Source organism: Cavia porcellus, unplaced genomic scaffold (genome assembly GCF_034190915.1).
Source record: "Cavia porcellus strain 051 isolate PalLab524CR breed Dunkin Hartley unplaced genomic scaffold, mCavPor4.1 scaffold_14, whole genome shotgun sequence".
NCBI classification, from domain to species: Eukaryota; Metazoa; Chordata; class Mammalia; order Rodentia; family Caviidae; genus Cavia; species Cavia porcellus.
Window position 1 is genome coordinate 76724934 of NW_026947497.1, and position 10953 is coordinate 76735886.

At 55.1% G+C, this 10953-nt stretch overlaps 1 protein-coding gene across 7 annotated transcripts; it reads left to right on the top strand.

Moving 5' to 3' along the window:
- Positions 1-975: 975 nt before the first annotated feature.
- On the top strand, positions 976-8609 carry Zdhhc19 (zinc finger DHHC-type palmitoyltransferase 19). Of its 7 annotated transcripts, none has more exons than XM_063224337.1 (8): positions 976-1207; positions 1551-1672; positions 1839-1978; positions 2329-2501; positions 3041-3146; positions 6662-6747; positions 6957-7146; positions 8374-8609. In XM_063224337.1, exons 1-8 carry the CDS (start codon positions 1083-1085, stop codon positions 8479-8481), a joined length of 1050 nt encoding a protein of 349 aa, XP_063080407.1. In that variant the 5' UTR covers positions 976-1082; the 3' UTR covers positions 8482-8609. The 7 variants fall into 7 exon arrangements, with proteins under 7 accessions (XP_063080407.1, XP_063080404.1, XP_023416116.2 ...); XM_063224334.1 differs by lacking the exon at positions 8374-8609 and adding an exon at positions 7808-8361 and having other exon boundaries at positions 6698-6747; XM_023560348.2 differs by lacking the exon at positions 8374-8609 and adding an exon at positions 7808-8360.
- Positions 8610-10953: the final 2344 nt, after the last annotated feature.

Here is a 10953-nt window from a genome sequence, read left to right on the forward strand (position 1 = left end):
AGGGTGGCTCATTGAAATGAATACACAGGACTTTCCATTCCATGCTATGCATGGAGACGTGAGCAGACACAAAGGACACATAACTAGGAGTGAGTTCTGTACTGGATCTAGCTAAGGATTGATCACCACAGACCCAGTGGCACTGGTGTGGGGCAGATTCTCTCCTCTTTGACTATAACTTTTCCCTAGCAGGGATGGGGAAAGCTATAGCCACAGAGTTGGCTGTGCAGGACATTTTGGTTATAAAGGGCACAGTGATAGAATGAGACAAGACTGATACCCACAACTTAAAAGAAGAGGTTTATTAGGGGCTGGGGATTTAGCTCAGTGGCATAAGCGCCTGCTTTGCAAGCAGGCAGTTGTGAGTTCAATCCCTGGTACCGATAAAAACAAAAAAGACAAAAAGAGAGAGAGAGAGGTTTATTTTAGCTTAGATTACAGTTTTTGCATGATCAGTGGGCTCCAGGCCAGATGACGTGGCAGAGGGGCTGTAGAGGAAGCTGTGCACATGATGGAGCCAGGAAGCGGAGAGGGAAGAGGGGAGCCAGAGGAGGGGGCTCCTCCAGGTTACACTCCATCCCCGAACAGCACATTTTGTTACAGCACATTCGTGATTCAGTCACCATTCAAAAGCCCTGCCCATGAACACATGATGCCTTGGGAGGGGGATCTATACATAAACCATGACCAGATCCCATCAGCACCCAAGCCCTCTATATAAAATGTCCTACATCTCCACCCCTTAAAAGTTCCAACCCCCACAGCGCTGCACACTGAGGACCATGCCCCAAGCATATGTCCTGATACACAGATACACTTGAGTCAGTCTCCAATGTAGCAGTGGTCTCCAGCATCCCTTGGGGGTGGGGAAGATATTGCTAGCGGAAGTCACCCCACTCCTCAGCCTCTGTGACCTCACACTGAGGCTTCTTCTCTTCTATCCTGGGCTGTGGCTTCTGAAGCTGCTGTCACCATGGAACTCTGAAAGCCATGGGGGGAGGAGGAGGAGCTTGGAGCCTTTGATTTCCCCAGTGGCACAGGAGGACTAGCTGTGCCAAGCCGGGCAGATCCTAAAGGATGTCATGTCCCATATGAAAGGTCCTCAGTCTCCGCCTCTCACCCCAGTTTCCTGGTTCCTCCCAAGCCTGTTCCCTGCCTTCAATGGAGTCCTACTGGTGGTTTTCAGTGGCCTCTTCTTTGCATTCCCGTGAGTCTTCTGCATAAATTGTTAGATTTCCTACAGGAAGAAACAGATAACCAGAGTAAAGAGGCAGAGTGGGGGGGGAGGGGCAAAGGTCAGGGAAAGAGGATATGCTAGTTACAGGGAACAAACCGGGAGGGGGGACTCTAGAGGGCTGGGGCATCTGGGCAGCTGCAGGTGGCTGCTAATGCTGCTAGTGACATCTGGTGGCACCCCTGGAGTCTGTCCCTTGGCTGGAGATTTAGAGCTGGCTTGAGGGTCTGCAAATGGGCCCAGGCAAGGCAGGCCTGGGGTAGGAGGCAGAGCTCTGGGTCAGCCCGACTCCCAACTGAGGCTGATCCGGTCTCAGTTGCAGGTGGCTGGCTCAGAACGGAGAATGGGCCGTTCCCGCAGTCACAGGCCCCCTCTTCCTCCTCACCTTCTTCAGTCTCATCTCACTCAACTTCTTAGACCCTGGCACCTTACATCAAGGTGAGGCCTCAGGCCCCAAGGAGGCAGAGGTGGCACCCTAAGGGCTGGGTACTGCAGGGATGATGTCGGAAGTGCTTCCCTGACCACCAGCCCCAAGACCCTCCTTCTATGCTGTGGGTCTGTCCCCAGGTGGCAGAGTGAGGGAGGGGGTCTCTCTCCAAGCCAGGCTCCCCGGAAGAGGACCCCATGATAGTCCACGTGGTGTGGGTGAACTACAAGGCCTTCCGCCTGCGGTGGTGCCCAAGGTGCTGTTTCCACCGCCCGCCTCGGACCCACCACTGCTCCTGGTGCAACATCTGTGTGGAGGTGAGCATCCCTTGCCTGCCCACCTGCTGACCTCTCACCCACATCTGGCCGGGAACTCTACACTGGGTGGGGCCCAGACTGCCAAAGGCCAAGGATTCACACCTTTGGATTCTGGCCTGCACTGTCCTAAGGCCTGCACTGGTACCCACAAGCACTGCGCAAACACGTTTGCACTCCCTGTCCCAACTGCTCCAACAACTGAGATGCCTTCGCCAGGGCTTTTGTGACTCAGTTTCTTCCCAGGTGGAAGCCAGTGCGTGAAGAGCAGGTGGCCTAGCGGGAGGTCTTGGGAAGCTCAGGATTTAGGGACAGGTCCTCACGTTATGTCCCTGCTGCCTGTCACCCCCCAGGACTTTGACCACCACTGCAAATGGGTTAATAACTGTATTGGTCACCGCAACTTCCGCTTCTTCATGCTGCTCATCGTGTCCCTGTGCCTCTACTCTGGCGCTCTGCTGGTCACCTCCCTACTGTTCCTGGCGCGCACCAGCCACCTGCCCTTCAACCTGGACAAGGCCATGGCGTATCCACATTGGCCCAGGGACCGCATGAGTCGCGGGGCGGAGCTAAGGGAGAAGCTGCTTAGGCTCAGTGCAAGCCAAAGTGGGTAAGGTCAGGTGACAGATGGGACAGGAGGGAGTAGAGGGCTAACGGGTGGGGTAAGGACACCAGGAAAGGGTCGGATGAGGCGACAGCGTGGTAAACTTAGCGTGGGTGGGCGGGACTCAGAATGGAGCACAGGGACTGGTTGGACAGGGCTGGATGGGGCGTGGCTAGGATGGAGTTATAAAGGGAGAGGCGGAGCCAAAGTGAACCTGGCTAGCCAGAATGCTACTGGGCGGGGTTTAAATTTGTTGGGCGTGGCTAGGGTGGACAGGGGTTAGATGCCCAAGCATAGGCGGTTTGGCCAGGGTGGCACTAGTCCCGGGCTGGGGAGAGGCGAGGATTGGGGGGCGTGGCTGGGTGGTCCGGAGCCCGGATGCTGGAGGACCTGTGACAGAGTGGGGGGCCCACAGAGGACGACCTCATTCTTGGACTCCTTAGCAGCTCGCTCGCTCACAGCCTACTGGTGGCGATCCCCGCTGCCGGCTTTCTGGCTCCGTTCTTGGTGCTGCTGGTGAGCCAGGTCCTCTTGGTGAGCACGGCTGAGCGCTCCTACGAGGGCCAGGTATGCGGAGCAAGTGGGGCGCCCAGGTCTGTGTCCCATCCAGGCGGGACGTGAAGGCGGGTGAGGGGTGGCGGGAAGTGGGGCAGGCACGATGTCGCCCTTGGGTGGGCCAGGTTAAAAAAGCCCAGATATCAGGTGTGGTGTCACACACCTTTAATCCCAGCATTTAAGAGATTGAAGCAGGAGGATGGTTGAGAGTTTGAGATCAGCCTGGGCTACAAAATTAGCTCAAGGCCAGTTTGAAATGCATAGTGAACTGGGCGTGGCGGCTCAAATCTGTAATCCCAGCACCCAGGGGAGGCTGAGGTGGGAGGATCCTTGCGAATTCGAGACTAGCCTGAGCTACAAAGTGAGCTCAAGGCCAGCCTGAACTGCATAACGAGACCCTGCCTCAAATAAATAAATAAATAAAGTTAAATAAATAAATAAATAAAGTAGGGGCTGAGGATTTAGCTCAGCGGCATAAGTGCCTGCCTTGCAAGCGGGCAGTCGTGAGTTCCATCCCCAGTATCAAGAAACAAGAAAAAGACCCCCCCCCAAATGCATAGTGAGACCCTGTCTAAAAAAGAAAGGAAATAAAAAGCCCAGATATCAAAAGTGGTATTTAGCCTTGATGGGGGGAACTGGCTTCAGGGTAGGATTTCCTGAAAGGAGTACTGAGGAATAATTCAGCTGCAGTAGCAAGCAGAAACACCAAAAACAAAAAACACAGGATTTGGAGACAGATTTAGTTATACCCCCGGGCCCTGACGGGAGCACTCCCACGTCTCAGGCCTTGACCTGTGGTAGTCGAGGGCTAACGTGGAATAAGCAGGCGGGCAGTACAAGGCAGCATGGCTTGTGCATTGAGGACTGGTTCATACAGTGTGCATCACAGAGACCGAAGAGGGAGAGACAACGGGGTCTGGAACAGGAGCTGTTTATTACCTAGGCAGCGAAGAAACCGGCATATTCTGACTAGGGTGGGGTACCAACAGTAGGATTCAGCCTTTGTCAATGCACAACTGGGAATTTTGACAAATGGATGCTGTCCTGTGGCCATCACCACGATGAAGGGTCAGAACAGTTGCACTGTCCCAGGAAACTGGTGGGCTTTCTAGTCAGTTTCCTCTGTGGCTTCTTGGGGCCACTCACCTGTGCTCCCTCCTTGCCATTTTTCTTTTTCCAGAACCTCAAGCCAGGTTCTTTCAGTAGTACCAAGCGTTAGGGATCGGGCTGCCTTGAGCACACATTGTGGTTCATTCCCTTTTGCTTGCTATGTAGAGTTGCATTATGTCCCAGAATGCTGGGCTTGCAGGTGTGTGCCTCAGTGCCTGGCTCGGTTTCTCATTGCTGTTTTCTAATGAATAACGTTGTTGAGGGTCTTTTCCTGTTCTTATTTGCCATCCGTGAGTGTCTGGTGAGTCTGTTCCAATCTTTTGCCCAGTTTTTAAAAATCTGGTGTGTGTGCTTTATAGCATTTTAAGAGTTCTGTATGCTTTCTGAATTCAAATGTGTTTTGTAAGTATTTTCTCAAACTTTGTGAATTTTCGTTTTTTTGTCTTCACAGTTCATTCCAAAGAGCAGATTTTTTTTTTTTTTTTTTTTTTGTCTTTTCCATTTTTATCAGTACCGGGGATCGAACTCACGACCGCATACTTGCAAGGCAGGCGCTTATGCAGCTGAGCTAAATCCCCAGCCCCAAGCAGATGTTTTTGATGAAGCACTATTTATCTGTTTTGTTTTGTTTTGTTTGGGGGACCAGGCTACTGTTGTGTAGTGGAGCCTTCAACTTGGTATGTCACCCAGGCTGGTCTTGATCCTTCTGCCTCAGCCTCCCTAGTCCTAGGGTTACAGTTCTGCACCAACAGGCCTGGTCTGTACCACCACTCTTGGGGTCCATTTTTTTTTTTTTAAACAGGGCCCCACTATACAGCTCAGGCTAGCCTTAAACTCACTGTGTAGTCCGGAATAGCCTTTGAACTTGCTGTGATTCTCCTGCCTCAGCCTGCAGAGTGCTGGGGTGACAGGCGTGCAACACCACACCTGGCAGAAAATATAGCAGATTTTCACACATTGGTCTTGGACCTGCAGTTTTGCTTTCTTGCTTATTAGGTCTAAAATCTTTTTGTTACTTCTCTATGAAAAATCAGATCTGGAGATAAGGTTTCATTTCTTCCTTTTTATCTGTGTGACTTTTTCTTTCTCTCCTTCCTCCGTTTTTTTTGGTTTTTTGATATGTAGCCCAGACTGGTCTCAAACTTGAGGTGACCCCGCTGCCTTAGCCTCCCGAGTGCTGGGACTATAGGTGTGGGCCACCATGCTTGGCTTTCATTTAAGAATTTTTCTATATTTTATATACAGCCCACATTTTTCTATACTTCATACGTATCTAAGAAATCCAAATTTAGTCTCTTAAATTTAAAAATTCTGTAACTGTCATTGAGCTGTTGTAAATACTTCCTCTGAACCTCAGACGAGACCCGCTTTCCTCTCCAATGCTGTAAGGTCTCCTCCTCCGGCACGATGGCTCAGGTCCTTTTTCCGGCCACGGTGGGAAATCTGGAGCTGCCTGGCCAGTCTGGTTCCTTGGACGAGGGTGGTGTTGAAGACCCACCTTCCTTCTGGGCATGGGTATCGAGTGTTGGGGTAGCAGAGGGGTTTCTCTTTGTGACCTGACATTTGCCAGCAAGGGCTCTTGAATCCAGCTGAGGCTGAGACTGGGAGATATGAGGGCTTGAGAAAGCACAAACTGAAGTGGGAAGCCTGAGCCTCAGCTTCCTTGGCAAGATCTGACCTTGACTGCCTTCAGCCCAGATTTTTTTGGGCCATGTGCTTTTTGGTTGGAAAAGTGTGACTGGCCCCCAGTGCCCTTCCAGAGAGTGAAATCCAGGAAAATGTTTCTTAGGAGGGAAAATATCAGAGATTTGACTTGAATCCCAGGATTCAGGACACTGAGGCAGGAGGATTGCTGGAAATTTGAGGCCAGTCTAAGTTACAGAACCTCTCTAGACCCTGTCTTAAAACAGACATGCTGGGCATGGAGGTGCACACTTGTAATCCCAGCACTAATGAGGCTGAGGCCGGAAGACTGGAGCTTGCGGCCACCCTGGGCTAGGGCTACACAGAGAACTCAAGGCCAGGCTGACCTACATGCATAATGAGAACCTATCTCAAAGAAAAAAATTCAAAACAAAAAAGAGATGAGAGATGAGAAAATGGGGCGCAGAGGTGGGATAGGACTGTCTTTGGGGTGGTTGAGTAGCAGAGGGAAGATCTGGGACAAGGTGGCTTCGGGAGGATCTGCAGATGTGCTACTGGCCAGTGGGGACAGAAAGGGCAAGGACGCCCCAAAGGAGGGGTGGGATAACGGGTCCCTAAGAAGGCCAGGGAGGTGGCTGTATGCCACTGGGCGAGCCACCCAGGAGGCCGGAGGCTGCAGTTGGGGTGCCTAGCCTCTGTCCCCCGACTCTGGCTGCAGCCCTGGCGAGGGTCCCTGGGGTTCCAGCTTGTCATCCCCTCTGGCTCCCCTCCAGCACAGAGACCTTCATGTATACAACTCCTTCAACCAGGGCTGCACCAGGAACTGGTACCTGACCCTCTGCGCACCGCTGGGACCACAGTGAGTGTGCAAACCAGCACCCCGGGAGCAGCCAGGCTGGCAGGGTTTGAGAAGCTGAGCCCCCTCGCACCTCAGCTCACAGGCCCTGCCCCTCACTCTTCTCTCCCTCTCCAGGGCACTGGGAGAGCCCTTACCTCAAACAGTGGGGTACAGGAGCTGTGTGCCCCCAAAGCCGAGACAGGGACACTTGCGTTGGCCTCTCCCCCTAGGTACATGTCTGATGCTGTCTGGCTGCAGAGACCAGTGGGGCCCGAGAGGGTGCCAACACTTGCCCCCAACCTCCCGCCATGCCCTTGTGCTCACTGTCACCCGCCCCGCCCAGGGACGCCGCCCCAGCCTGTGGGCCACTGCCCAGGGAAAGGGCCTCTGGGGGGCGGGGAGGCTGGCTCTCTCCAGGAGGTGAGAACTGGGCTGCCCTGAGACTGGGGTGTTGAGGGGGACCCTGGAATGAGGTGCTCAGTGCTGGGGGGGGGCAGGAATGCAGACCTTGGGTGGGGAGAGGGAAAGGGGTCACAGCCGTCTAGCGCATGCCCAGGAGTCCTAGAGACAGCAAGAGAAAGACAACACTGAGGCTAGCTTTGTGCTTTGAGGGGGTTCCTTTATTTTAAGGAAGTTTTTTGGGAGGGTGTCACACTGGGGATTAACTCAGGGCTTTCTAACTGAGCTACACTCCCAGGCTTTTAAAAATTGTTTTAAATTTTTAAATTTGAAACAAGGTCTCACTATGTACCTCAGGCTGACTTTGAGTTCACAAACTTACAGTAATCTTCCTGCCTCAGCTTCCTGAGTGCTGGGATTACAGGCTTGTGCCAACATGCCCAGCTAGGAGATTCTTGGTGAGGTTTCATATGAGACATGTCAAGCAGAGCATTAGGGGATGGGGGATGGGCATGGTGGTCCACACCTATAATCCCACTTGTCAGGAGGTTGAGGCAGGAGGATCACTGAGTTTGAGGCCAGCCTGACCTCAAAGCAAGACTTTGCCCCGCACACACATAAAAGGAGCCCCAGCCCTGGACTGAGTCCTGTAGTGCCAGCCTCTCCTTTGCTCTGCCCGAAGGCAGCGGATTGGCTGTGTGCCGTGGGACACTCGTTCCCACTCTGTCTAGCTGCCCACCGGCCCTGCGTGACCCTGGATGCAGGAGACCCCTGGACCAGCCTCAGCCTCCCAATCTCCCTTCCGTCCCCAGCAGAGCCAGGAGCACCTATACCCACTCGTCACCAACCAGAGCCCGGGCAGAGGCTTTGTGTCCGCCTCGCCCACTCTCCTGGCGGGAGGGCCGAGGCCACCCTATTTGTCATTAAATTAATACCTTTCATGGGTCTCAGTGCCCTGCTGTGTTTCTATCCTAGATATCAGGGTCTTGGGGCAGGGACAGATTGTCGGGCTGGACAAAGTCCAGGGATCCCCAGAAGCCTGAGCTCCAGCTCAGCACTGGCTGGATCTGTGAGCTTGGGCAAGATGCTTAATGTTTCTCCCATCTGTAAAATGGTGCAGCAGTGTCAGGCCTGGGGGCGCATGCCTGTTATCCTAGCACTTGGAGACTGAGGCAGGAGGATCACCTAGTTCAAGGCCAGCCTGGGCTACCTACGTCTCAGCCCTGCAGCACCCTTGTCTGACTTCAGGGGGCGCCAGCTGCCTGGGAACTGGGGAGCCCAGCCGTCGGCCCAGAGACTGAGGAGGAGTGCTCCGGACAGTGCAGCCCTGCATCCTCTGTTCCCTTCTCACCCTGACCCTGCCTCCTGCTGGTTCTGATCCTGTCCCTAGGTTGAGTCCAGGCTCTGGCACACAGTGAACAGAGTCGTGGATTGCAGTCGTGTGGGTTGTGATTATTTCCCCCTGCGCACAGCTGACCACTGTTTGGGAATTGTGGGGCGGGAATCCCGGGGTGGGTGGGGGTGAGGAGGCCTGAGTGATTACCAAGGGTCTCAGATCATTGCTTCTACCACCCTTGTGTCCAGTGGACTCACAGCACCGAAGAACGTCACCATAGCGGGTGTGTACATGCCTGTGTGGTCCCAGACTCAGCTCTGCCAGGCAGGAAGAGAGGACCCCAGGGGCCTTCCTCTGGTGGTCTAGGCCTGACGCCTGGGCCTGGTCCCCGGGCCAGCGCCTGGATGTGAAGCGCATGGTAGGGAGCTGCACCCCTGGAGAAGGCCCAGGGCACCGGGCACTGAGGGGGCTGGGCCAGTCTGTCCCTGCCCCCGTCACAGGAGGGCTCTGTCCTCGGCCAGTTGGGGGTTTTCTCCCGTGATTCCCGGGGCCTCAGTTTTCCCACTGGCCCAGCACATGATCTCAGAAGACAGTGACTTCCTGCTCAGGGGTGGGGATTCCGTGTGCCCCTGTTCCCCCCCAGCGCAGGGATTTTAGGGTTTCTTTTGGACAGACAGTCCTCAGGCTGCAGCTCATCCTTTCTGGGGACCTTTCCCCAGCCTCCCTAGGTCTTGGATGTCCTTCTGCCCCTTTCCTGCATGTCTGGAGCCCCAGTAGAGGCCCCCATGCTCCCTCCCCATTTCTGAGAACCTGCTTTGGATTCTAGCTGTGCCCCACCCATGTCTTGAGGTTTGGATAAGGTAGGGCTGTTATCAGGGTGCTTGGTGGTCTGTCACTCTCTCCTGGCCCTGGACCAGAGCTACAGGTTGACCCCAGCCTACAGGGCAGCTAGTGCCCAGACGCTGCCCCCTCCCCAGACCCCTTGTCAGCTCCTAAGCAGGGTGGGGGACCAGGAGCAGCCTCCATCTCCTCCAGGGGCTTCCTGTGAGGTCAGTAACAGAGGAGCTAGCATGCTGTGGGGAAATCACTTCCCTTTCTCCCAGGGGCACAGGCCCCTGGGGTGTGTGTGTGTGTGTGTGTGTGTGTGTGTGTATTTATTGAGACAGGGTCTCAATGTAATTCAGGCTGGCTTTAAACCCAGTGGTGATCCTCCTGCCTCAGCTTTGCAGGTTCTGGAATTGCAGGTATGAGGGAGGGACCTGGGCCTCCCACCCTTCCACCCCCACCCCAGGCCTGCAGACGGTTTTCTGATTCCCAGGCAGCCGCTGCCGTTGGGCCGAGGGTGGGCTAGGGCAGTGACCAACAAGCCAGGTACATCAGCCCAGGGCCAGGGGTGATAAGCAGGTTGAGCTCTGCCACTGGCACCCTGCAGTTGCCCGATAGTGGGTCCTGCTGTCTCCCAGGCGCACCCTGGCTGCCCCACCCGAGGGGCCCTGTGGTGGCTTCAGCAGGTGGAATGGGCAAAACCTAGGCAGCTCTGGTCCCTTGGACACCGGGGTGTCTCCATCTGCGCCCACCTGCCCTCCTCTCTAGTTCCTAGGGGGAGAGGGAGCAGGGACCTGGAGGTCCAGAGGTCCATCCTTTCCCTGGCACTGTGGCCGCCAGCGCTGCACCTCGGCCTGGTCTCTCCTCCGGTCCTCCCTGCAGCTTAGTTTAGACGTGAGGAAACTGGGCTGCATAGGAGTGACTTCCCTTGAAGTGGCAGTGCCCAGCCCCTTAAGCCCCTTCCCAGGGCATCCAGCTCTGTGCCTCAGCATGTGTGACTTCAGGGCAGAGTAGCACCCCAGGTTCATTTCCCTTTTTTTTTTTTTTTCTGGTATGGGGGATTGAACCCAGGGCCTTCACAGCAAACTACAGCCCCTGGCCCTTTGTTATTTTGAGATAGGGTTGCTAAGTTGTCCAGGCTGGGCTCAAACTTGCCGTCCTCCTGTCTCAGCCTCCCAGAGGGCTGGGATGGCAGGTATGTGCCCTCATAGCCAGCTGAAGGAAAGTAGGCAGAAGAGGGGAGAAGAGGCCAGGCAGAGACAGCAGCCCCGGGACACAGAGGAAGCTGGGGGAGGTGTCCCTGTGCAGCTGCCACAGCCACCACCACTGCCACCACAGGAGCCTCTGGCTTCCTTTGGCAGGAGTTGCTCTGCCTGGCCACAGGACACAAGCAGCACTGCTCAGAGTCACCTCACCCCAGCCCCCCTCGTGTCCCAGGCCTGCTCTCCCCACTGACCTCCTCTGTGCCCCGCCCTCCCCATCAGCTATCTCTCTCCCCGCCCACCCCCTGCTTTTTCTCAGCCACAGCTCCCAGGAACAGGGGTGGTGGCCCAGGACTCCAGTACCAACTGTGTGGTTCTTGGAAGCCTGACTGAGCTGGGGCAGCACACAATGGGTCTCTCCGTCTCCACCATCTGTGGCGAGGCCACTTTCCGCTGTCCTCTGGC